The sequence below is a fragment of the Candida parapsilosis genome, contig 005504 (assembly GCF_000182765.1).
Source record: "Candida parapsilosis strain CDC317 annotated contig 005504".
NCBI classification, from domain to species: Eukaryota; Fungi; Ascomycota; class Pichiomycetes; order Serinales; family Debaryomycetaceae; genus Lodderomyces; species Lodderomyces parapsilosis.
Genome location: NW_023503277.1, coordinates 48,042 through 72,675, shown reverse-complemented (window position 1 = coordinate 72,675; position 24,634 = coordinate 48,042). Strand labels below are relative to the sequence as shown.

Sequence of the window (24,634 nt, the reverse complement as noted above, 5' to 3'; positions counted from 1 at the left end):
GTTGAACAACGAATTACAGAAAGTAGGTTGGTTGGTTGGTTGGTTGGTTGGTTGGGGTTCCACGCGCTACCGTTTGCGAACTGACCAATAATTTCAACAAGGAAAAAAATTACCAATGCTCTTTAATCTACTTCAACAGACTAGTTGTCAAAGATGTCACAAATATTACCATTCACAGAAGCTAACACCAAAAGGGTATCGTCTTTATTCAGACAAGCTTTACGTACAGCATTTGACCACTCGTTGAAATTCGACTTGTATCGTGCTCAAACGATAAATATTCGTTCACAATTTGATGCCAACAAACATGTCAGCAACGCAGAGGAGTTGGAGCATTTGATCAAGCTCACTGAAGCCAAATTAAAAGAATGGAAGCATCCTGATCCTTATATTCCACCATGTAGGCCAGGCGGAACCAAGTATCAAAGAAATATTCCAGTTGCTAGGGAACCACTTGTGCCCGGTGACTGGTAGGAGGACAGCTGTAAGGAGATAGAGGGGGTATGGGTCGATTGTGTATTTATAAAATAATAAATGTTACAGTTTTCGTATCGTCTATGTGTATCTATTATGGTCTACTCTTCAGAGCCTTTAGTATATCAATGTATCACCAACTTCAAATGATGTTGTTCCCCGCCATTGTTTCTTTAACATTTTAACTGAAACATTGGCAGTAGCAGCACCAATTTGACCAACCATGGCGAAATACTTCAACAAAAGCAATTGCTGGTCTTCTCTAATCGTTTGTAATCCAGTTATCAATAAAGGCCATTGAATCATCAAAAGTAAAAATGGCGATGCATGTTGTTGCACATCAGAAAAATTATGAAGATAATGAATAAATGAGACAATCTTATCAACAAGTTGTGATACGTTGGGGTTTGTTGGTTGCAATTGGTAAAAACGGGTCAAGATCAATATTATTGATGATAGGACAAATGATTGATGCGAAATGTCTTGCCAACTTAACCAATAACTTTTTTCACCAACTCGTATTTCTTCAATGGGCAATCCCGGTGTGTATTTGTGTAGCTCGGATTCGGGGATAATACCTTTAGGATCAATGTATACAATTGTTGTTTGTTGGTAAAAATCCGACAAAATCTTCATATTTTGTAATGAGTCTATAGCCATAATGGAGGTATCACCACCTTCATTCGAGCGATACCGATTGAGTAGTTTGAATAAATCGCGGAAACATGCAATGCACGTGTTGTGGTACCCCATAAGATTATTAAACCCTTGATCAGTTATGATGCCCAATTCACAAAGAATACCAATTTCATAATCAGATCCGCATGACATTAAATGATCGATTTCGTAATCAGTTTGTAAAGTTCCACCAATGTTTGTGCTTAACCCAGCCAATACCTCAATAGAGACAAACCAGTACTTGCAAAACACAAACACTTTGGAAATATTGCCCATGTTGTTGCTAGTTGAGATCTTGAGTAGCAAGTCTTTACATCCAGTTAAATGAGGACGCCATTGTTGCGTACTGGTTGCTGTAGCCGCCGTAAGCAAAAGCAATGTCAACAATACGCCTTCAATATTGGCATTCAAGTTGGTGACTTCTTTAGCTGGTTCAAGTAATTTCAAACATTTCGTCAAATATGCCCCATATGCCTTTTCATCTTCGGGTTGTTTGTACTTCATAAAGCTGGTTTTGGCACCTTCAGCCAATATAGCCGCTAATAAACATGGCTCGGTACTTGCAGCTTTTAAAATAATGTCTCTTGCTGGATTTGACGCGATTTTAGTTTGCGAGTGGTACGCACTGAACGGTTCAATAATGTTGGCGAAATTATTGTAAAATTGCTCCAAGTACAAGATTTCGTGCTTCCGTTTGAGCTTGATGTAGTCGATGGGTACATTGACAATAAACTCGTCGCTTTGGGAAGGCAGAAATTGCTGTGGATCTTGCTGTGGATAATGGTGTTGCTGGTGCGGGTGATGTTGGTTTTGGTGCTGGTGCTGGTGCTGTTGCTGGTGCTGTTGCGGAGTTACAGCTGGTGTATCACCAAAAAAATCAAATTGGAAATCTTCTTGTATCGGAATATTTTGAAACTCCATGATTTCATTAACCAAGTTCGATAAATCATTAGTCAACATATTCAAGTCAGATCCATTGAGGAAATCCAAGTGATCTTCATTGTGATTGTTGTTGACGAGGTTTTCTATATTCAAAAACGATCTTCGTTCAGACTCTTGTAAGTTGGCAACTGTTGGTATGGATTCATTAGGTAGTGGACTGGGTTGTGCTGGAGAAAAAACTGGTCCCATGTTGTTATTGATTGGTGGAGTTGGTGTTACACCTGGAGTGACCCGTGGTGTCAACTGTTCGCTATTGGATGGAGACACACTATGCCCACCCCCACCGACACCGCCTCCACCACCGCTTCCGCTGCTGCTGCCATTTTCCTGTTGCAAATGTCGTTTCGGTACTTCGTATTGCACCGGCAAGAAATGCGTTGATTTGCCTAAGTTTTCAATCTCATCACGTATCAATCTTCGTGATATACGCAATACTTTTTCACCAGCCAAGGGATACGAACATGATTTACCTAATCGTACACATGTTGAACAAGCAGGTTTTTCTTCCGGGCATTTGATCTTTCGTCGTTTGCATTCACGGCAACCTTGACGCGAATAAGGTCTTCGTGGAGTTGTCATTAGAGGAGCTAAGCGTTGTACAATAGTTCTGTTGAAGTGTGGAAAGTACTATAGCATGTACATGTGATGTGATGTGATGCGTGTGTGTGTGTGTGTGCAGGTGAGACGGTAATCGAATATGCTGTATGGGCTGTATAGGATTGTGACCTGCTACACAATAAAGGTTCTCGGAATGAATGAGTCAGTTGAATACAATACAAGTGTGGATTTTGAAAAGAGGACATACGATGTGTCGTAAATCTAATTGATACAACAGTTAGAATTTTTACGACATTGAAATTGGTAATCACGTGCGCTGCTTATCTGATAAACAACAAAAACGCAAAACCTTAATCCATACAAACGCAAAATTGTGCATATCAAACTCACTCTAAACTGATGCAAATCAAATTGGCTGAAGGCGAATAATAGTCATAAAAATTTCATTGTTACATCAATTCTTTTATCTCAATCTTAGTCATCACAACTTACCACAATTTCTTTTGATCCAAAAATGACTTCAGTATTATTCTACATTCAAACAAGCTTCATTCAGGTTCTGCAACACTTACAAAGTTTCGTCCTTCATCAGTCTAATCCAAGTTTTGTGCCACTGCAAATCGGGTATAGCTTGAGTAGATTGTTAATAGAATCACCGCCAAGAGGAGTTAGTTTTTCAAAGTTGTGTGCACCTGGAGTAAAAAGTCTATCGAACTTTGATTCAACACTAGGTCTTCCTCAACTCCCACTGATAGAAGAACAGACTGGCGAAGTGATAGACTTGACCTATTTGCTTAGATCAATGTTGGCGCCATTTTTGGTTTTGTTTATTTTCAAAGTTGTGTTTTCACGTTGGAGTCCACAAGGAAATTTAGTTGAAGTTGAATTGGAACCGTTGGAGATGGGGACACTAGTGGATGACGTCTATGTTGAAATTGATTTCATTCATTCGTCTACATTTAGTGAAATCACACAACTCACCTTTGTTAATGTAGGTGAAATATTGTCACCTCAGCTTACCACCATATCAAGTACAAATATTGATGATAGTTGTGAAACCAGTGATGAAGGCGAAACGCCAAGCACGAGAAGTAAAGGCAATGTTTTACCAGCGCAATTATCAACTGGACAAATCCCTGTGAACAGGGAACACCGAAGTATGTTTTATTCTGTAGGCGAACAAGAGCCATCAATGGTGAATTCGAGTTATGCGATGATGATGGCAAATAAGTCTTTGCTTACATTGACTAACGCAACATCAAATCAAGGTGTAAGTAATGGCAGCAATTACCAAGTCAGTCAAAGCATTGTAGGAGAGGAAGTGAACTCACTGCATAATGATGCTCCATTCACAAGCAATTCTGAGCAGGACCGAATGCTATCAAATGATTCTGAATCTGTCCATTCGAGACCACATTGCTTGCTACAAAGCCAACTAACAGGTAATATCAAAATTGAAAGTGTCAAGCTGGCGAGAGAGTCTGTACCCCAACCTTACAAATTGAAAAACCAACGACAACTTCCTGAACTGAATGAGCCAAAAATTACCAGTATAAGAAGAACACCCAACTCGACTGCAAAAGCAGCAAATTTTGACTTGTCAATGAATACCAAAGCATCCAATTCTCCAATAGAGGAAATAATAGAACCTATAACCCCCGAGTTGGCGCCAGATTCGCACTCAAACTACTCAAAAGCTACTTTTGATCCAGTTGATGAAAGGTCAACCTACTTCTACAATCACAACCCAGATTCTGTGTCATTTCCCCTGTATCCCTACTTTCACCACACGCCCTCACAGTTATGGGATACTCAGCCGTTATTGATTAATTCAACAGCATTGTCAACCATTTCTTCATCGTTTGTGTCAAGACATATTTACTCCAGAAGTTCTTCCTTCCAAAGAGCCTGTAATTCCGGTGGAATTACAGTCAAGAGTTTCAATTTTGAAATGGATCTTGATGGACAAACTCCATGTGAGAGATTGGTTAATTTGGGTCGTCTGTTGCTGATCCTGAGAATAGGTACTGATGAAGAGGAGGGGGGAGTGGACAAGAATGAAGAAGCTGGATGGAGTTATTTTGTTGATGAAGTGAGAAGGAAAGAGGAGCAGCTTTCAAATACAAGAGGCTCCTCAGATAATTCAAATGAAGTGGCCGGTGATAATGCTGCTAATGTGACAATTAAGCGCGATTGGTTTAATCATCATTTTGAGCCTCCAATCTATGCTGAATACTAAACGTATGCATTTAGTGCCGAAATTCTTGGCCCATTCATACAATGGAACTCAGCATTAGCTATGAATGAAAAACTACTGGTCCAATTCTCAATTGGTCAAAGAGGTGAAACCAAGTTGGTTGGAACCTGCTTTATTCACGTGACACGATATCCTTAACAGAGAACTAGATACGTGCGGCTTTCCTTTGCTCCAAGAAATTATATACACGCGTCTCTACCACCTTGCTCGTGGTTTTGAAAAGCAGAACCTGTTTCATCGTTGATAGTTACTCTTTATTGCATCTGTTCATAATCCCTATTTGTTGATATTCGCATGTGTGTATGGTGTGTGTATGGTGTGTATTGCTGGTGTGTGTTGCCGGTGAGTTTGCAAAAACTTTCAAACCTGAAAAAGATCATCACACGCCACATCCTTGGATCTCGTAAAGTTTCATTTATTATATAAACATCCTGAAAGCTTTCCCCCTCATAAGCTTATTCGGTTCAAACCAACACCCTGTTTTATCATTTTACCCATATTGTCAGAACAAATATCTCTACTATTCACAGCGATGCCATATTATGCAGTAGCCAAAGGAAGAAATTCTGGCGTTTATAACAATTGGAGTGATTGTAAAGATCAAGTGAATGGATACAGTGGTGCCTCGTATAAAAAGTTTAGTACTGCTGCTGAAGCTAGGTCATTTGTGTCAGGTGGTGGAAGTGGTGGCTCTGGAGGAGGAACTTCCAGATCAGGTGGTAGTGGTGGTGGCTACAGTGGTGGCTACAGTGGTGGCTACTGCGGCTCCTCAAGCTCAACTTCAAAAGTCTCAAAGCCATCTACCACGTCATCAACCCCAACGAGTACAAAAACATTGAAAGTCTATGTTGACGGAGCATCGAGAGGCAATGGCCAATCCAAATCAGCTGCTTCTGGATACGGTGTCTACTACGGCCCCAATGACTCACGTAATGCTGCAGTTGGGTTACATGAAGTTGACAACATCAACAAATACACTCCCACCAACCAACGTGCTGAATTGCACGGGATGAAACATGCATTAACCAACATCAAGAATGATTTATCTAGTGGAAAACCAAGCTCGGGATCATCGAAGTATGATATCTATAGTGATTCCAAATATGCTATTCAATCAATTAATGAATGGTCAGATAGATGGCAAGCAAATGGATGGAAAACGTCAACGGGTCAACCAGTGGCTAATGTTGATTTGATTAAAGATGCAGTAAAGCTAAAGAATGATATTAATCAGTTACATCGTGAGCGTGATTGGCAACCATTACAATTTTATCATGTCAAGGGTCATTCTGGTGATGTTGGGAATGAAGCTGCTGATCGATTGGCTAATCAAGGTGCTGATAAGATGGGAAAGTAGAAATTTAGGCGACGAAGTATTGGCATAGATGTATTTGAGCTTTGCTTATGTATTGCTAATCTACAACATATGTACGAATAAATGAAGTATACGGCTATTCATTAATCAATCTCTTCCGTGGTGGCGGTCTTTCATTTATTGCTCTCTCTTCGTGAATCTTCCCAATTTAGCTAATTTGGCAATAGTTCGCAACACTCTCAATTGTTTAAAATGGAACTGTACACCAAATTCCACCAACCACAAGGGCAAATACCTACTAACCCAATGAACAAAATAACTTCTAGCTCCGTGGTACAAATTGAAACCAGGGTCTCTCCATTTCATCAAATCTCTCACGACTTCCTTGGCATATTTCTGAGGTGAGATGTTGACATCACGACTCATCATTGCAGATGCATTCATTGAGTCGTAAACACCTGGAACATCATAATATGAATCACCCAAGGCACTGCATACATTTGCATCACAGATGGCTGTATCGACACCACCGGTGATTACTGAATGGACTCTAACGCCAAATGGAGCCATTTCACCGTGTAAGGTTAAGGCATAAGCGTCAATGGCAGCTTTAGTGGAGTTGTAAGCGGACACCCAAGAAAGTGGGACTCTAGCGGCAATTGAAGATGTAAACACAATTGTACCTTTAGTGTTGATAACCATTGGTGCAAACCATTTGGTCATGTTGATGTGACCAAGGACATTGACTTGGAAAAGTTTATCCAAACGTTTTTCGTCCATTTCAATAGCCGGTCCAGCCATGGAGATACCGGCATTGTTGTAAAGGATGGATAATTGATTATTGGTGATTTTTTTAACTTCTTCATGAACAGATTTGATGTTTTCGACATTAGTGATATCTAAGGGGATGGAGATGAGGCCATATTCTTCTTCCAATGGTTTTTGCTCAAATATCACTTGGGGTGGTGAACATCCAATTACCTTGTAACCGCGTTTCAGTAATTCTATGGCCAAGTTGTAACCGATTCCTGATGAAGCGCCCGTGATTAATGCGTATTTAGTCATTGTTGGGTAAAGCTGTTGTATAAAAAGTTGTAAAAAGCGAGTTTACGAAAAGAAATGACGTTAATTTAATTTATGCTTTGGTGCTAACTACGTTTATATATATATATATATATATGTGGTTCCATTATTTATTTAGATTCTTTTGCGGGGGTGTGAAAAGAGGTTTTAGAGTTTGTTTTTTTTTTTGCGGATATTGTACGATTTGCATCTTTTGTTGTGATCACCTAATTTTGTTGAGTGGAATTTTAATTTACAAATCCATTTTGAACACTTCAGTTAACCAGTGAGATCTTGAAGTCTTGTGGGATTTTGAGCATTGAAAGGCAATGTTTCAGCTAGATCTGTTGGTCCACCAGGGGTAATATGTAACTACTATTTAGACAGAGTGAGCGGATTTTTCATGTGGCACATAGTGGAGTTAAGGAAATATTCCGGAAAAATCAGAAGCTTTCATAAGCTTTGTTTTATCTTTTACTTCTTCCCTACTACAGATATCACTTCACATTGTATTGATCTGCAATACACGACTTCAGTAGCACATGGCATAGAAGACTGCACTAGAAGTGAAGGTGGTGGGTATATATAAATCGTATCATTTTGCAGGTTTCTTTTTCAGAGCTTCTTTACATGTGATAAGATTTATCCGCAAAAATCACGTGATGGTTTTGTAAAGAGTTTGAAGTTTCTATAAGGATCTACAGTAACATACAAGTTGTGCTTTGTATGTTGTGTAGAGCAATGATTGATTAAAGCTGCCATAACTTCACATATGCCCCTCCTCGCCTTGCTTCGTTTAGTGCATGTTTTCAATTGACCATGGTCATGGTCAATTCGACAGTTATATCTTATTTTTTTGCACCCAAATTGTGACAAAATGTACAACACAATTTAAAGTTCCTTCACCTTTCTTCTATAACTGTTGATTTTGATGTGAAAAAGTATATAAGTTGATAGAGCCCTTCGCGCATTGAGTTTTTATCTTGTGGCTCTACCATCTATTGATTTTTTGTTGCTTATCGGGTATGTTTTTGAAGCAGATATAGTATGCATCCCTTTTACATTCCAAATTGTAACTTAACTTGATGACTTTACACTTTATTGTAATAGATATGAGCTCTTAGAACTTTGTGGAGGAAACAGTGAACTATAATAATTGTATAATAATTGCTTTAGTTGCAACATTGTCTCTTGTTCCCGTTAAACCAGAATTTTATAGAGAAATTTGACTTGGTTTGCGAAAACGTTCTCAATAACTTACTGAAAACGCGTGCTACCTTTACAACACTGTCCCATTAGAAACAGAGAGTGGGGGTGGTACATGTGTAACTCTAACTCTTACTACTTTGAAGCCTATTATGGTTAGATGCATTTTACCCCTATTTCTTTCTCTTTTGTATGTGTGTATGGATGTAAGAAGATTATTGTGCAATAATACACTACCCTCTATTGTCCAATCATAGCACAAGGCTGGACAATAGCTTTGTGTAACATTGCAAAAAAAAGAAATTCAGCTAATCATGTGACATATCAATTGTATACAGTACTAATGATATTTCTAGGAACCCTGTCTCAGCCAGTGTGTTGATGAGAAAGGAACCCACGTTCTCTTATCAAAGAACTGTATCAGGGAGAAAGAGACTATAAATGTACATTTACTTTTAACTAAGCTATTTCCACACCATCGTAAATACGAAGATTATACATTACCTACACTCAAGACCAAGCAACACTCATTTTTGAAATATCACGATACAAACTACAGGTACTTTACAATCTTTCACTACTCCTCGTATTTGGTTAACATCGATCGCTAATACCAACTGCAGTTACTACTCATCATCATCATTATCATGTCCACATCCACTGCAACTGAGTTGTATAGTCAAGGAACAGACGCCAGAAATAGATCCATTCATGAGCGTCACCACCAACGAACTTCATCAACAGTAGAAGAGTTGCTTATTGAGAAATTAGACTACTTTGTATCGTCTATTGAAGCTAGACTAAACAATTTTGACATATTCTTTAAATGGAAAGAGGCCCATGCTGATGATGACAATGACAATGACCATGATCTTGCTGATTACAATGATAAACCTATTAAAACTACTACAAATATTTACCATACCAGTGCTGAATATAGTTCTGGCAATTTGCTTTCATCTCGTAGTAGAAGCGATTCAACCGCAAGCTTGCAAAGTTTAAAAGAACTTTCCATCATCAAGTTGAATTTGATTAGAGATCGATTAAGATTGATCAAAAAAAGTGTCCTAAGTAAAGGATTTACCAATGTTGAATTCTTGTATAATTTGTTGGCTGATCAGTATGACTATTTGTTCAATTCAGTGGTTGACCCATCTATGGTGATGGATGATGATGAAATTGGTAGCCATGAGAAACCCATGAAAGAGAGTAGCACCTCTTCCCCCCTTTCATCACCCTCCCCACGTGAAGTACTTTCCAACAAACTCATTGATATTATCTACTACTTTGACCAGAAATTAACAAATATTGACGATTACCTACGCGAAAAGAATGCTATTGTTGAAGGTGGTATTAAAGATTTACAAGAAAATGGCGCTTCAGAACAACCACATTTCATCAATTTACGTTATTTCAATTTCAATCGAGCATTGAAGAATGCCGCTAGGAACAAGTATGTCCATTATTATGAATTACCATTGATGTGGCGAGAAAATAAATATATCATCCAAGGGTATCGATTTTCATTAAAGCATAGTGAAATGTGGAAACTGATATTTGCCTGGCATAATGAAACAATGAATATTTGGTCGCATTTGGTTGGTGTTGGCGTGGTGCTTTATATCGCCTTGGTGCAGTTCCCATCAACTACGGTATTTGAAGTCATGAGTAAAGGAGATAAATTATTCATGTACTTGTTTCTCGTTGCTGCTTTGGGTTGTTTGGTTTCGTCTTCCACTTGGCATACATATTCATGCTTTGCTCATTACCCCAGCCGAGCTAATTTCGCGTGCATTGACTACTCGGGTATTACTTTGCTCATCACCTGTTCGGTAATTGCTATTGAGTATTGTGCATTGTATAATTACCCCAATTTATCATTGGCATTCATCATATTCACCATGGCATGTGGTTTGGGTGGATTTGCGTTCAATTGGAGTCCATATTTCGATAAACCTGAATGCCGTCCATTGCGTATTGGATTCTTTATCGGGTTATCATTTTCAGGATCAACGGCGCTTCTTTGTCAATCATGGTACTATGGGCCCTGGCATGCATTGTGGTTTGTGCTACCGTTATTTTACAAGAGTTTTGCCTGGTACTTGTTGGGAGTTGTGTTTTATGGTGGGTTGATCCCAGAGAGGTGGAGATTCGATGTGATTATTGAAGAGAATAATGCTGTTGGTGCTGGATGTCATCATCATTATGATGCTATTGATGTGATTGAAGATAAAGTGGGGCATGCTGGTGAAGAAGAAATTGACCAAATTGAGCTGGAATTGTTGGAGTTGGAACTGCATAGGTTGCAAAAGGTCAAAGATGCATTAGCGCCAGCTAAAGCTTCAGATGAAGCAGAATTATCTGCTGATAATGTTGAACATGACAGTGGCACTGACCTCGATGACAACGATAATGAAGAAGAAGAAGAAGAAGAAGAAGAAGAGGAAGAAGATGACGATTTCAAACGCTTGGTTAAAAAGCATTTCAAAAAGGAACCAACAAAGACGCCCTATGCGAACAAGTTTATGAGTTTGTGGTGGGTTGATTATTTCATGGCCAGTCACAACATTTGGCACATTTGTGTCTTGTTGGGTATCTTGGGTCATTACTCATGCCTAGTGCACATGTTTAATGAAATCAAGGGTATTTTGAAGTAGAGGCTCATCAGGTGTTGGTGGTAGTTTGCGTTTAATTGTATATCTCAAATGAATTTACTTCTATAAAAATTTGAATGGCTAAGTCTAGTAATTTACTCATATGTTTTCTTTGGGAATGGGAAAGTTGGTCCAACTTGTTGAATAGACAACTTGGCTGCCCATTGACCCACATCAACCGCTTGAGCCAATGATTTACCTTGTACCAAAGAAGCAATGAACCCAGCAGCAAAAGCATCACCAGCACCATTAGTATCAACAACTTGCTCTTTGGCCAATGGAGCCACGGGGTATTGATGAACTTCGACTTCACCATTACCCAAATCAGTTACCGTCACTGTTGGTTCAGTACCTTGAGTGAAGATGACAGTACGTGGAATTTGTTTATTTTCTTTGGGTAATTTAACAATCTCCTTGGCGATGGCAACCACATCCTTGGAATCAACTTTCAAATCATGTGATTGAGCATATGCTTCAGCTTCTGATTCATTAGCAATTACGTAATCGACGTATGGTAACACCGAATCCAATTGATCTTTGAAGAATTGAGCAATAAAAGGAGCACTGAAATTCAAAGCCAATGGTTTATTGTGTTTAGCTGCTTCTTTACCCAAAAGTAAAATCGCTTCTGGTGACACGGTCAAATGGAAACCACCAACGTAGTAATGCAGAGCATTTTCGACAATGGCCCAATTCTCCGGTTTTTGTAAATGTTCTGGCTTGAAATGATTTGCTGCTGCTAAATCAGTAACCAATGACCGATGATGATCATAAATCAAAGCAGCACATTTACCAGTTGCATAATCTTGTTGCACTTGGTACTTGGTGGTCAATCCATATGCTTCATTAGCTTCATTTAACCGTTCGGCATAAACATCATTACCAACAGAACCGAAATAAACCACTGATTGAGGAGGCAAGATGTATTGAGCACCTCTAGCGGTATTTTGAGCCGCACCTCCTGCAACGAGAATCAAGTCGGGTTTTTGCAAGATTTCTTCATAGATTGGCAAATGTTTATCTTCAGCCAAGATGGCATCATTGTCTTTTAAATCGTATTTGGTTAAATAGGATTTATCGACATTAGTTTGGAGGTCCAAAAGTGGGTTACCTAAACAGACTAATTTGAATTGAGGGGTGGACATCGTTGACAATTGTGCTGTTGCGTGGATGTAACTGCGTGAAGTGATTACCGTACGTAGTAGAGTTGATCTAGTAACTGGTCCAAGTTTAAATTGTTTGATAAATGTTGTTGAAAAATTCATCTCTCTAAATTATTCTTATTCTTAGCGCCTTTTATTTTTCGTAAATTAAGAAAGTTTTCCTTCTTTTTTTGTGCGTGAATTGGAAGTTTATTGTCTCTGACTGATGCAAAATCTCGTGCAAATAGGGAAACGAAAAGGAGAGAATATCTATCCGCTTTTATGCTCTTCCCACTCCCTCTCTCTTATCATGAAAAGATGGGAAGGCGGGAAGGTGGGAATGTAGGAGGCGGTCGTACCCTTGGAAGCGCTGGAAAAGGGTCATTCAATCGATTCGAGCGCCAGATATTTTTGATCACGCAGATAAACGTGGTACAATCATGTTGTTCACACACATGTTAAAACGAATGAAAATAGAAGTTTCTATGCAAATGTAGAGAAGCTAATCTTTACAGAATGGGGGACTCAACTGAGCCAATGGGATAAACCTTTCGGTGGTATTATGTCGTATTGGTCAACTCTACGACAATTAATGACGACATTGTTGTATGCGAATGCATATTACGATGGCCACCACTACCTCCAGCGATGAATAGATTCAATTAATGGACATCACTACCACTAAATATTAGCAGGTGGCATCGTTTGAGTACTGATGTCGTGGTGTGGAGGTGGGGAGGTGGGGGTGTAAGGGGGGATTATCTAGTTTGTTGTCGCAAAATTCTTGTTTAGTTTGCGACACGACACACACGATACGATACGATACGATACCCCTTCGCCATCGTCTAAATGCCGTTTGAAAGATTCTCGCATGTGACTTTGTTTGTGTGTCGCGTAACCCATAATGTCGCAAATATCAATGTCGTAACTCTCTATTTTATGAAATTATAAACAAAGGGAAAAACAAAAAGTGCCATTTTTGTGGTTGTTTCTGTCAATTAAAATTTTTTTATTCTCATTTTGACAACAAAACAGTAAAAAACCCAAAAAAGCATAGACAGAAGCAATAGCGAAGGAGGAATTACTACTGCTGTTGAACAGAGAATAGCCATTACCACTTTAGGTTGAACTCATTACCACCTATAGAGCACAATATATAATACAGGAGAGATTCTAAGCATTGCATTTTTGTGGCTACACATTCATTTTTAATCAAAAGGATATCCACGCTTCGTCGTCAATCAGAAAACAAAGCTAGCCACAGACGGGAAGTTCTAGACATACTTTAATTAATAGCCAAAACACTGTCCTTCGTTTTACCAGCTGTGTATCTTATCCCACTGAAGCTTTTAAAAGATGTCGCTGTCACCAAGTAAACCGTCGCCTCAAAAGTCAGCTCCTAGCACCACCTTGTCGTCTTCTTCACGGGTTATCGACTCATTGCAGTCTACAATCGACAAATTAACTGATGAAATAACGACTTTAAAACAATCTAATCAAGAGACTACCAAGAAGAACCAAATACTAAGTCAACGAAATGAATCATTTGTTGACCAAGTGGCTAATTTAAAACATGAAAATGAAATGTTGAATGCCATGTTGAAACGTAAAGATCGTCGAATTGCTGATTTAGAAGATCAGCATAATGAACTTTCGAGCTCAATTGAATCAATCAATTTCCTGAATAAACAAATGAAGATGAGATGTGAAAATTTAGCAACCAATAATGATAAAACAATGGCTGAATATGAAAGTTTGAAAATATCATATGATGCTTTAGTTACTAGTTGCAATGAGTATAAACAACATTACAAGAAGGAAATTGAAACCATTAGTGCCAATTTTGAAGAGTACAAGAGTTCCAATATGGTTAAATGGCTGGAATTACAAAAACTGATTACTAGTAATGATAAAGATATTGATACATTGTTGGATTCTTTGGGGAACAAAAAGAAGTCAATGGATAACATCTATGTTCACAAGAATACCAAAATTTTACAAATTCTCACAACTTTGGCCAATTTGGTAAAGACACATGGTCAAGAAAGTAAACAAATACTTGGTGATTGTTCGGAAACAATTGACTATTTATTAAACAAGTATCCCGATTTGAGTGAAAAATTAACCAAACATGAACAAGTTGAGTCAATTGATATAAATTCAATCCTTACTGAGTCAAGAGAAACTTTGAATAATGTGTCGTTTGATGATGAAGAAGTAACATTGATACAGTCACCTGATTTGGAAAATGGACCTGCTGCTAACAATAACACTTCCTTGACCAAATCTGCTTCAATAAGACGCAAGTCAAGGAAAAATGGCGCAAACTCAAACAATTCATCTGCGGCTTCATCACCAAACTTGCCTCAATCAGCACAACATAGTCAACACAATCAACATAATCAACACAATCAACATAGTCAACATATACCTTCCTCACGAAATGATACCCATTCTAATGCAACCTCACATCACCAAACAACATACCAACACCCACACTCACACTCGCGTTCGCAGTCACAATCACAATCACAGTCACAACTGGAGCTGAGAAAACCTGTGGTTAATAATAACCTCATAAACATCAATAAACCAAGAAACAAAAATGGTATAAAGGGCAGTGGTGACGCTCCCACGTCCAATGGTGATCGCAATACCAGTATTGGCAATACTGAAAAGTCAACTAGGAGAAGATCAGGCTTTTATGGCAATCCCAACAAGGTCAGCAATGGGAGTTCTCATAAACATAAACGAAACTCGCAAATAATAGATCACACCGTATAGAGTTGAGAGGAGCTTGCACAATATAATAGAGATGTATGGGGTGTTTCAAAAGGGTGGGTGTATAATTTTTATTTGTTTGTATTTAGAGAGCTAGACTTGCTATTTAATTTTGTTTTGAGTAAAAATTTTCAAAAGATTAAGCTTTTAAGGAGTCATTGTAGGAGCTTGCAAAGTTTTTGAGGATTCAGCTTGAGTACATGCAGCTGCCCCATTTTGAGTGGGAATAATCATAATTCTACTCACTACCGCTCGATGCACGTTTTTCGGCGCTCAAATGCCTCCCCCCCCCACGAAAAAAAAAGAGCGCTTGTTCAAACCAAAAGAATAAATTCCCCTCGAAAAAGAATAAAAACATATTAACAGCTCTTTTCTTTGGCCAATTTTTCCTTCATGAACAATTGCCATCGCACATCAAGAAATGCCATTGACTCACTTTAGAATCGGCAGAAGAGGCGAAAGCGTTGAATGAAAAGAATTAGTGCGTGGCGTACTATGTGCAATACTTGGAAAAGAAAAGAGGACAAACTAATGGAACAAATGGGGAAGACCAAAATCAAGAGAGTGGGGCAAATTTCGAATCAACACGAGAGATAGCCACGCCATGGGATGCATACCACAAAACGACGTCTGAGAAAAAACATATTTGTTGAGCTGTACCCAAGAATAACTAAACAACAAGCTAATGAAATAATAAACTGGATCAAAGTTGAAGCTTTACAAGGCAAAATTCCCCAACAATGAAGTTATAAAATCAAAAGCTGAGACTCTTGTCACTGAGAATGAAGCATTCAATGCTAGCCCCTTACGTAAAGATTGGGTTGAGCTTTTCTTGTCGAGGGATAGTGATGTTGAAAACTATCGGGAAATTTCAATGGGTGAAAACTGGGTTGGTTTGGTGGACGAATCCAAAATGAAAGGGGTTTAAACAAGGATATGGTACCAAGCGACGCAAAGGTCAAATTGAGCCGGGAGATTGCTGCAATTGGATCAACTTGAGATTTTACCAATCGTTGACGCCCAAGAAGAAGGAGAGGTTTTGTGTCGAATGGATAAGCGAAGACAACGAGGAGACCATTCAACATTTGATGAAGGGAAGCCTGTGATTTTCGATTGCCTTTCTTGGTTGGGAGATTGTCTCGCTTCTACCACGGCATTTGTAAACAATGGTGCAAAATGATCTTTACAATAGTTTCGTAATCCAACATTGATTCAAGATTGGATTTTTGCTCCAGAACGAAGCCAAAATAATCTTATAACATTATTAATTGCTATTGAAATATTATTAGTAACTGGAATTCACGAGTACCAACAATAAGCAATTCAATCAATTGAGTGCAAATAATGTGAAAATCCTGAGCGCCAATGTGGATATCAATCCAGCCAAGCTCGGAAACATTCGGATCGCAAGATTTTGCTAAGTGCAAAACAAAACAAGCCCATACAACCAGCTCCTCGAAATGAACTACGACCCGATTACAAAGAAATATGACGAAGATTATGATATCAAGTTGGAGAAACATTATTCAAGTTTGGCAAAACCCATCTATTTGAAGCCGTTGTTCAGTTTCCTCCAGATTAGAGTTGTTGAGGAACAAAAAGTGAATGTAATGAACAATCGGGTGTTCGTCGGGGAGCCGAGATCAATCTCCTTTCGTTGGACTCATTTTATGATGAATCTGATTCCCAATCGGATGCAGTAACGTAAGCGAGTGATACTCGTTTGGGTTTCGAAAGTGATCCAACATACATCCCCACATCAAAGCAGTTGTTGCGCTTGAAAATTTTGGGTGTAACAAGAAAAGAGAAGATCAAAATTGAATAGAGCAAATTTGATCATCAGGAATGTGCAACAATGAATGCAGTTGCGTATTGGCTTTTATCGTCGAAACAACACCCAGTTAAGAGATTGTCGTAGGAGATCTTGAAATCGCTCCAGCGTGTTCTTTTGAAGCAGGGTACAGTTGAAGGTGATGAGAAATATGGGCAAAAAGGACAAGACATGGTTTCAACTGTACCACCCAAAAAGAAAAAAACTTGATCATCGTATTGAAACCAATCACTGCAGCTGTACTTTAACTGCTGATCTTCCAATGATTATAGGTTTACAAATAAAAGCATCTTTGAAATAATGCCGTCGTGGATCGTCAAAACCCCTACTCAAAGCCTGGTGTAGCATCAATGGATATGGGGGGGGGGCAAGAAACTCACATAATGAACACCCTCTTTGTCCTTATAGCTGATTGACCATATACTCATATTGTATATCCCACAATTGTTCCATCTTCGTAACCCGCTAATAGCAAGTCTCCGTATTTCTTTTGCTTTATCAACTTTGAGTAACTTTGATCATCTTGGGTATCTGCTTTGATATGCATGCACATGTAGGTCAATTTCACTATGGTTTTCATTTCATCAGCGTCGATATGAGGCAAAGGGCGCTGAATAGTTTCATCAAGCAGCTGGATTACTCCATTCCAGAAACCAATTATGAGTTGACCACCATATGGAACAATTGCTTGGACGCCTGCTTCATTCAACTTGCAAACTTTTATTGGATCTGAATGGATAATCACTTTCTTACCGGTTGATCCCGACACTAAAGTAGTGTTCAATGCAGCCAATGAGATTATTGGATTAGGAACATGAGACGAATTGTGATATTGAAGATTGAGTTTCACGTCTTTGTTTATAATCAGTGCAGACGTTGCACTTTGGATAATTGTCGGCTGAGGTAGACTAATGACTAGTCCAACTATATCTCCAGACTCGTAGCCAATGTAAAGCACATTGCTAATGATGAGCATCTTCATGATAATGCCAAAGTCTTTTCTACCTTCAATGTCCTCAAACTTTACATCATGTACCAAGTTGTAGGATGAAAAGTTGGCCACTTCTCGCGTGATACCAATTGGCTCTTCATCGAGTCGATATATGTCAATGTTATTTGAGTTTGTTGTTGCTGGGGTGATCAAGTAATGATTGCAAAATAAGACAATGTTGGAGAAATTCAAAGCGTTGACAGGAAATTCATATTGTAGTTTGTCCTCTAGCCAGATCTTGATGGTGGAGTCTCTCGAATGGGTTATTATGTATTGGCCCCATTTCAATATTGTCAATATGGCATCAGTATGTGCCGTCCATGTAAGAACCGGACGTTTGATTGGCAAATTCCACTTTGTAACAACACCTGTCTGATCCGAGGTGAGTATATGTACATCCGATATGGGTAGTATGAATGTAATTGGTGCCTTATGGCCACGTAACGCAAGCGCTCTCATTGTGAACGGATCTAGATTTGTAGGCGGGACATTTTGTGCTGATAATCTCGATGAGCATTAGGAAAAATATCAACAAAGCTCTCTTTGCCAATACGAAAACAGCAGCGCCCCCTAATATGGTGAAGAGGGACCATTTTTCCAAGTTGGCATCTGACAATGCCAAAGAAAGAGTACAGGCAGCAAATGCTTTAATGCAAGAGTTGATAGAGGAAGATTCGGCTCAAGAATGGGACTACACTTACAATCGTTTAATCAAAGGCTTGACATCAACGAGACAAACTGCAAAATTGGGGTTTGGCATGCTCTTGACCGAAATTGTTTTGGAGATGAGGAAGCGGGGAGATTTGAATTTGGAAAAGTATCTTGACAAGTTGATTGAAGTGACCACCATTAAAGGCGGTATGAAGGGAAAAGAAGAAAGAGCGCTCTTGTTTGGTCGTTTGTTTGGGCTCAATGTTGTTATAAAGGTAGGGTGGCTCAAGGAAGCAAGTGAAGCGGAGTGGCTTCACTTCATTGGCGTTTTAACGGACTTATTAGATACAAAGCCTTGGATACGCGAAGCTACTGCTTCTAGTTTAATTGATGCCATCAAGAGTGCCAATGAGAAAATAGCCAATACAATACACTTGCAGGTCTTGCAAAAAGTGAATGACCTAGGTTTGAATCTTTCTACTGAAGGGTTGGCTATTTATTTGGCTATAGATAGGGTTACGAGATCAAAGCTTGCTTCTGAGATTGTTAAACCCAAAACAAATTGGAAAAATGGCGATCCTCTTCATAAAGGCAACCTACCTGTATTGGCTAAAGTATTGAAAGATGTTGAAATTGTTGATGAAAATTCTGAAGATAGAAAACAAAAGAGTAATTGGACACCCAACTTGCCATTTGTATGGAATATTCTTATTGATGATTTTGTTCATTGCAATGATAAAGTGCAAGAACCACCGCAAAAGAAGCAGAAAAAAAGCAACAGCAGTAAAACTGAAGATGACATAATTGGTTTGAAGGTGTTTTATAAAGTCGTTGTGGACGAGTCATTATTTTCTGAAAAATCATCACACGAAAGGAAATATTGGGGGTTTGAAATTTTCATGAATTTTTTGGCCAAATTGGATCACGACTTGGATGTGCTATTCACTCCAAACTTTATGAGATGTTTGATCAACCAGTCATCACACAAGTCACGTACATTACACAACATAGCTGTAAAAGTGTTGTCGGCGATATCCGACAAAGGCTCACACTCGAATGATACAGCGCCAGTGCTACTCAGTTGCTTGTTAGATGAGTCACGGGGCGGGTGTTGGAACTTTGATTTGATTACAAAATCTCGCACGATTGATGGGATCTTATCTGCACTGAATATTGGGAACATACCTGTAATCGTTGCCAAATTCACGGAAATGCTCAAAAGTCAATCAACTACGGATGGGTTTAAATACTCAAACGATAATGTGCTCAAATGGTGTCTTGATAAGTTGGTGCATTTGGTCAAGTTTAACAAGGAGGACAATATTGTGAAACAAATTATTGGGTTGTTGATAAAGTGTGCCTTTTTTGAGAGCGACGCTTCTCCAAATATCAGGAAAATGGCGCAAGAAAAATTAAATGCAGTTCTTTCGGAGGTTTTATCACGAAGCGGAGAGTCTGGTATCACATGGCCCAGGTACTGCGTGGAACAAATTGCCCTGTTGGAAAAGACTAGTAAGTGTTTGGTTGAATTTGATGAGGAATTGGGGAAAGTGCGCGATGAAACCAGTGCAATCTTGCGATCGGTCTCGACTAGCTCAAAGGGGGATTTTGATAACGTCTTTGGTTTACTATTCTCCATGTGCTTTATTCAATTGTACATGGGAGATGAAGAAATTGTTCAAATTACACAAGAGCTAATTTCACTTTATCAGAAGGAGGTAGATAAAACAGAGGACAATGTGGATACTGCATTAGTAATGACGGAGGTTCTCCTTAGTTTCATTACTAGAAAAAGCACTTTGTTGAAGAAGTTGTCAATGATTGTATGGGATCATTTTCTTTGTGGAACTGATGAAGAGGGACAGTTGCGAATTAACGACGAATGTTTTGAGTTGTTATTTGATGTGTTGAAGACAAAGGAGAATAAAGAGGGGCAGAAGCAATTGTTTGAAAACGATGATGAAATGGTTGTCGATGGTGAAGATGAAGAAGGTGACGAAGATGATGATGAGGATGGCGATAACGATTCCGAGGATGGCAATAACGATTCCGAGGATGGCGATAACGACTTAGACGATGGCGATAATGACTCTGAAGATGGCGATAACGACTCAGACGATGACTCGAACAACGAGACCGCCAACAACACCATGACTGACCTCGACAAAGAAACAAATCTCAAGCTTGCAAAAGCCTTGGGTATACCCACCGCTGAATCGGGAGAAGTCAAATTTGACGAACTTTCTGACCTCGATTCATCCAACGACGAATACGAAAGTGATTCCATGGATGATGAGCAAATGATGGCCATGGATGATCAATTATCCAAAATTTTCAAAGAGAGACAAGATATACTAAACAGTGTTAGTTCAGGAAACAAGAGAAAGACGGAAGTTCATGAAGCACGTGAGAATATGATTTTTTTCAAAAATAGAGTTTTGGATTTATTGGAGAGTTTTACTAAACACCACCCTAATGCCGAGTACAATTTGAAATTTATTGGTCCTGTTGTGACGTTGATCAATTTGACTATGGATAAAAGTTTGGGAGTGAAGGCGCATAAATTCTTAAAGACTAGAATTAGCAAGACCAAGGTGTACTCTGCAACCGGGCCAACAAGTATCCAAGACGTACCAGAGTTCACTCAATGGTGCAAACAATTGATTGAAAAGTTGCAAGATCAGGCTGCAACTACAAAGTCATCAAACCATGCTGTTATTGCTAGTTACAATCAGAGTTGCATCATCCTTGCCAAGAACTTGATTGGGGTAGATTCATCACAATTGGAACCGATTATTGACATATACACCAATGCCTTGAAGAAATGGGCACTAAATAAAAACAACAAACTCCAGGTATCGTTGTTTTTTGATTTTATCAATTGGCTCAACGATAAAAGACACAATTTGAGCGGGCAATAAGCACAACCAATTTTGTATACATACATATATATATGTATAGCTTTAGGGTGCCAAACTAGAATTAGAGCTTGGTCGTGTAAATGAGTACAATTTGTAAACCAATTAGAAAAATTTCCTTCAACAAAAATAAAGCTCTGGCCGATACCGAGAAGTCAAAGAGAAAAGAGAAAAGAGAAAAGAGAAAAAATTATTCACCATTGATCAACAACCACCACAAGCATCTATTCACAACCATGTCAGCGTACAAACAAGCAGGTATTTCATTAAACAAGGCATTTGCTATTGCGGCACAAACTTTGAGAAACTCATTGAAGCCAGAATTTAAAGCTGCTGCCGAAAGAAGAGGTGTTGTTGAAGCTAAAGTTGCCGTTTACGAAAATGGAAAAGCTGGTGAACCAAGAGAATTGAAACCAATTGACAAATAAAGTGAGAGAGAAAGAAAGAGTGAGTGAGTGAGTGAGTGAGTGAGTGAGTGAGAGTGTGGAGCAGCAGATTGTATAGATAGAGCTTCGAAATCAAACTGGGTAATACACAATTACGGTTTTACGTTGTGCACAAGATGAACATTTTCTCTATTTACAAACACTTCACTATCTTTTCAAATCTTCACCCAATGTTGCACTATCCATATTCTGAATTTTCTTCTTTGTGTCAAGGGTGATTTCTTCAATCAATTGATCTTTGAGTTCTTCAGGTAAGGAATCAATCATGGCTCGTAAATGTTCCAATTTTCCAAAATCACGTTGATTTTGTTCAATCTTTTCTGCTTCATAATTTGCATGCTCTATTTCATCTGCTTCTTCTTCGTCAATTTTATCTTCATCTTGTTTGTTTGTCGATTCATCTAATAATTTGGATAATTCACTATTGGGGTCACTAAAGAGTTCAACAAATCTGCCATGTTCAACAACTTTGCCATTCTTGCCCAAGACAACAACAAACTCTGATTTCGAAATGGTTGATAATCGATGGGCGATGGATATGATTGTCATTCTTCCTTGCGAAGTCAAGTTTTTCAAGGTCTCATTGATTAACGACTCTGATTTTGAATCTAGCGCCGAGGTGGCTTCATCGAGGATTAGAATCTTGGGACGTTTAATCAATGCACGAGCAATGGCAATTCGTTGCTTTTGGCCTCCTGATAATGAAGCACCTCGGCTGCCAATTATAGTGTCATATTTCTCAGGGAAACTCTCGATGAAGTCGTGACAATTGGCTTGCTTGCACACTTCAATGATATCATCCATTGAAAGTTGGCGAATTTGTTTTGGAGTGAGACCATACACGATGTTTTCCAAGATTGTACCACTTAGTAAAAGTGGCTCTTGCTGAACAATACCAATGATATACCTTCTCAAATCACGAACTTGAATATCTTTGATGTTTTCCCCACCAATTAAGATCTCACCACCTTGGATGTTGTATGATCTTAAAAGTAATGCAGCAACGGTAGATTTTCCTGCACCTGAAGGAGCAACAATACAAGTGCTGGTTGAACTAGCAATGGAAAAGCTACAATGATCAAACACCTTGTCATTGGGTCTTGTTGGGTAGCTGAATGTAACATCTTTAAACTCAACTTCATTTTGCAAATTGCCCGCTTTTTCCCCATTGATGGGATCAACATCACTTTTGTAATCAATCAAGTTGAAAAGCTTGACTCCGGCACCAGCACCTTTCATCAATTCAAGGTATGTCGTTGTTAAGCTATACAATGCCAGGTTAAAAAATTCCAGATACATTGTAAACGCCACAACATCACCAGCAGTCATTTGACCCTTTTGCATAAGCCATATACCCAATGCAACACATGATAAATACCCCGCATGATAAAGGGTATATATGCTAACAGAATAATTTGATTGTGCAAATGCCTCTTGTTTGGCAACTTTGACAACGTTTCTAATCCTAGCACTATACTTGTTGAGTTCCTTTTGTTCCCCAGTGAATGCTTTAACCAATTTGACTGCATTCAATGTCTCTTCACTGACTTTTGTTAGCCCAGCACTAGCATTTTGTAATTTGGTGGACAACTTCCTAATTTTTTCACCATACCATACAGAACCAATGGTGATTGGTGGTGAAATCAACAACATGACTCCAAACAACATTGGGTTTATCGAATACATCATATAGGAGCTAATAACTCCAAACAACAAGTTTTTCAACCCATCGGGTAGATTCCCCGTTATTGACTTGCTCACAACATATGCATCACTTGATAAACGCGATATTAAATCGCCAACTTTGTTCTTGTCATTGTCGTAAAATTTCGCATCATGGCGTAATAAACTCTTCATCACTTTGGCTCTTAGCCTAGCAACAAGTCGTTCACCTAGTAACTTCAATACCCAAATTCTAGCCCAAAAACAAAGGGCAGAGAGACACATGAATGGAACCATGAATTCGAAAATCGTCTTTGCCGTGTAACCCCACACCATCAATTCACCATTGGCGTTTCTAGTTCCTGAATTGAATGAGTCTAGTAGAGCACCAACTAGTTTGACGGCGGTGGTTGGGTATAGTACTGCGCATAAAATAAATGTAATTGCAAGCAAAAACAACTTCCAATCGGATTTACCCAATTTTAGTATTCGACCAATGGTTTTCATATTTTCTCCAAATGTTTTCTTGTCCAATTTGGAAAACTGTTTGTTCTCCTCTTGTTTGATCTCCTTCTTTTTTAGTTTAGCGAGATCTAGATGTGATTTGACTGATGAGTCGTGAATAAGTTTGGTCTTTTGAGACTCATTGGAAAGAGATGATGTCGAGTTGAATCGTACAAGACTCAATATGCTTCTGCAATGAGGATTATTGATGATGATATTACTCCTCGGTATAAGTTTGTGTGGATTAAGGATGTGATATGTTCTCAAGGTTTGTCGTGTTGTAAATCGACATAGTAGGACAGATGCTGGTTTTAGCATGAGCATGGTTGGGGGAATGCTATGTGTGGTGCCGGATAATAAATTCGAAGCTGCTATGAGTTAGCAGATGCTTTCGTGGGTGGAAAGAGTTGGTTGTAGATGGATCTTTGGTTGTCAAATCTTCATCGGAATAATTTTTTTTTTTTTTTTTTTTTTTTTTTCGTTTCTCTTTTTCCAACCGATTCGTTCACCAAAACTGAGTCATCTAGATGAATTTACCCAAGAAACGTATCTTTGGTAGTAG

At 38.8% G+C, this 24,634-nt stretch overlaps 12 protein-coding genes across 12 annotated transcripts; 7 read left to right on the top strand and 5 right to left on the bottom strand. All coding sequences in view use genetic code 12, as the record gives it.

Annotated features, from left to right (window-relative positions):
* Window positions 1-153: 153 nt before the first annotated feature.
* CPAR2_600310 (uncharacterized protein) lies at window positions 154-474 on the top strand (the record flags this gene model as incomplete). Its single annotated transcript, XM_036809212.1, has 1 exon — window positions 154-474. One exon carries the CDS (start codon window positions 154-156, stop codon window positions 472-474), a length of 321 nt encoding a protein of 106 aa, XP_036662803.1.
* A 117-nt stretch (window positions 475-591) lies between these two features.
* On the bottom strand, window positions 592-2,673 carry LYS14 (Lys14p; the record flags this gene model as incomplete). Its single annotated transcript, XM_036809101.1, has 1 exon — window positions 592-2,673. The coding sequence occupies one exon, from the start codon at window positions 2,671-2,673 to the stop codon at window positions 592-594; it is 2,082 nt and encodes a 693-aa protein (XP_036662802.1).
* Window positions 2,674-3,166: 493 nt separating this feature from the next.
* Window positions 3,167-4,891, top strand: CPAR2_600290 (uncharacterized protein; the record flags this gene model as incomplete). Its single annotated transcript, XM_036808989.1, has 1 exon — window positions 3,167-4,891. The coding sequence occupies one exon, from the start codon at window positions 3,167-3,169 to the stop codon at window positions 4,889-4,891; it is 1,725 nt and encodes a 574-aa protein (XP_036662801.1).
* Window positions 4,892-5,441: 550 nt separating this feature from the next.
* On the top strand, window positions 5,442-6,266 carry CPAR2_600280 (RNA-DNA hybrid ribonuclease; the record flags this gene model as incomplete). The annotated part of the gene is made up of 1 exon (XM_036808878.1): window positions 5,442-6,266. One exon carries the CDS (start codon window positions 5,442-5,444, stop codon window positions 6,264-6,266), a length of 825 nt encoding a protein of 274 aa, XP_036662800.1.
* Window positions 6,267-6,401: 135 nt separating this feature from the next.
* AYR2 (Ayr2p) lies at window positions 6,402-7,289 on the bottom strand (the record flags this gene model as incomplete). Its single annotated transcript, XM_036808767.1, has 1 exon — window positions 6,402-7,289. One exon carries the CDS (start codon window positions 7,287-7,289, stop codon window positions 6,402-6,404), a length of 888 nt encoding a protein of 295 aa, XP_036662799.1.
* A 1,850-nt stretch (window positions 7,290-9,139) lies between these two features.
* On the top strand, window positions 9,140-11,149 carry CPAR2_600260 (uncharacterized protein; the record flags this gene model as incomplete). The annotated part of the gene is made up of 1 exon (XM_036808656.1): window positions 9,140-11,149. One exon carries the CDS (start codon window positions 9,140-9,142, stop codon window positions 11,147-11,149), a length of 2,010 nt encoding a protein of 669 aa, XP_036662798.1.
* A 92-nt stretch (window positions 11,150-11,241) lies between these two features.
* Window positions 11,242-12,291, bottom strand: ADO1 (adenosine kinase; the record flags this gene model as incomplete). The annotated part of the gene is made up of 1 exon (XM_036808545.1): window positions 11,242-12,291. One exon carries the CDS (start codon window positions 12,289-12,291, stop codon window positions 11,242-11,244), a length of 1,050 nt encoding a protein of 349 aa, XP_036662797.1.
* Window positions 12,292-13,644: 1,353 nt separating this feature from the next.
* SHE3 (She3p) lies at window positions 13,645-15,072 on the top strand (the record flags this gene model as incomplete). The annotated part of the gene is made up of 1 exon (XM_036808434.1): window positions 13,645-15,072. One exon carries the CDS (start codon window positions 13,645-13,647, stop codon window positions 15,070-15,072), a length of 1,428 nt encoding a protein of 475 aa, XP_036662796.1.
* A 2,252-nt stretch (window positions 15,073-17,324) lies between these two features.
* On the bottom strand, window positions 17,325-18,350 carry CPAR2_600230 (uncharacterized protein; the record flags this gene model as incomplete). Its single annotated transcript, XM_036808323.1, has 1 exon — window positions 17,325-18,350. One exon carries the CDS (start codon window positions 18,348-18,350, stop codon window positions 17,325-17,327), a length of 1,026 nt encoding a protein of 341 aa, XP_036662795.1.
* Window positions 18,351-18,751: 401 nt separating this feature from the next.
* Window positions 18,752-21,463, top strand: POL5 (DNA-directed DNA polymerase; the record flags this gene model as incomplete). Its single annotated transcript, XM_036808212.1, has 1 exon — window positions 18,752-21,463. The coding sequence occupies one exon, from the start codon at window positions 18,752-18,754 to the stop codon at window positions 21,461-21,463; it is 2,712 nt and encodes a 903-aa protein (XP_036662794.1).
* Window positions 21,464-21,543: 80 nt separating this feature from the next.
* Window positions 21,544-21,888, top strand: CPAR2_600210 (uncharacterized protein; the record flags this gene model as incomplete). The annotated part of the gene is made up of 1 exon (XM_036808101.1): window positions 21,544-21,888. The coding sequence occupies one exon, from the start codon at window positions 21,544-21,546 to the stop codon at window positions 21,886-21,888; it is 345 nt and encodes a 114-aa protein (XP_036662793.1).
* Window positions 21,889-22,053: 165 nt separating this feature from the next.
* On the bottom strand, window positions 22,054-24,396 carry MDL2 (Mdl2p; the record flags this gene model as incomplete). Its single annotated transcript, XM_036807990.1, has 1 exon — window positions 22,054-24,396. One exon carries the CDS (start codon window positions 24,394-24,396, stop codon window positions 22,054-22,056), a length of 2,343 nt encoding a protein of 780 aa, XP_036662792.1.
* Window positions 24,397-24,634: the final 238 nt, after the last annotated feature.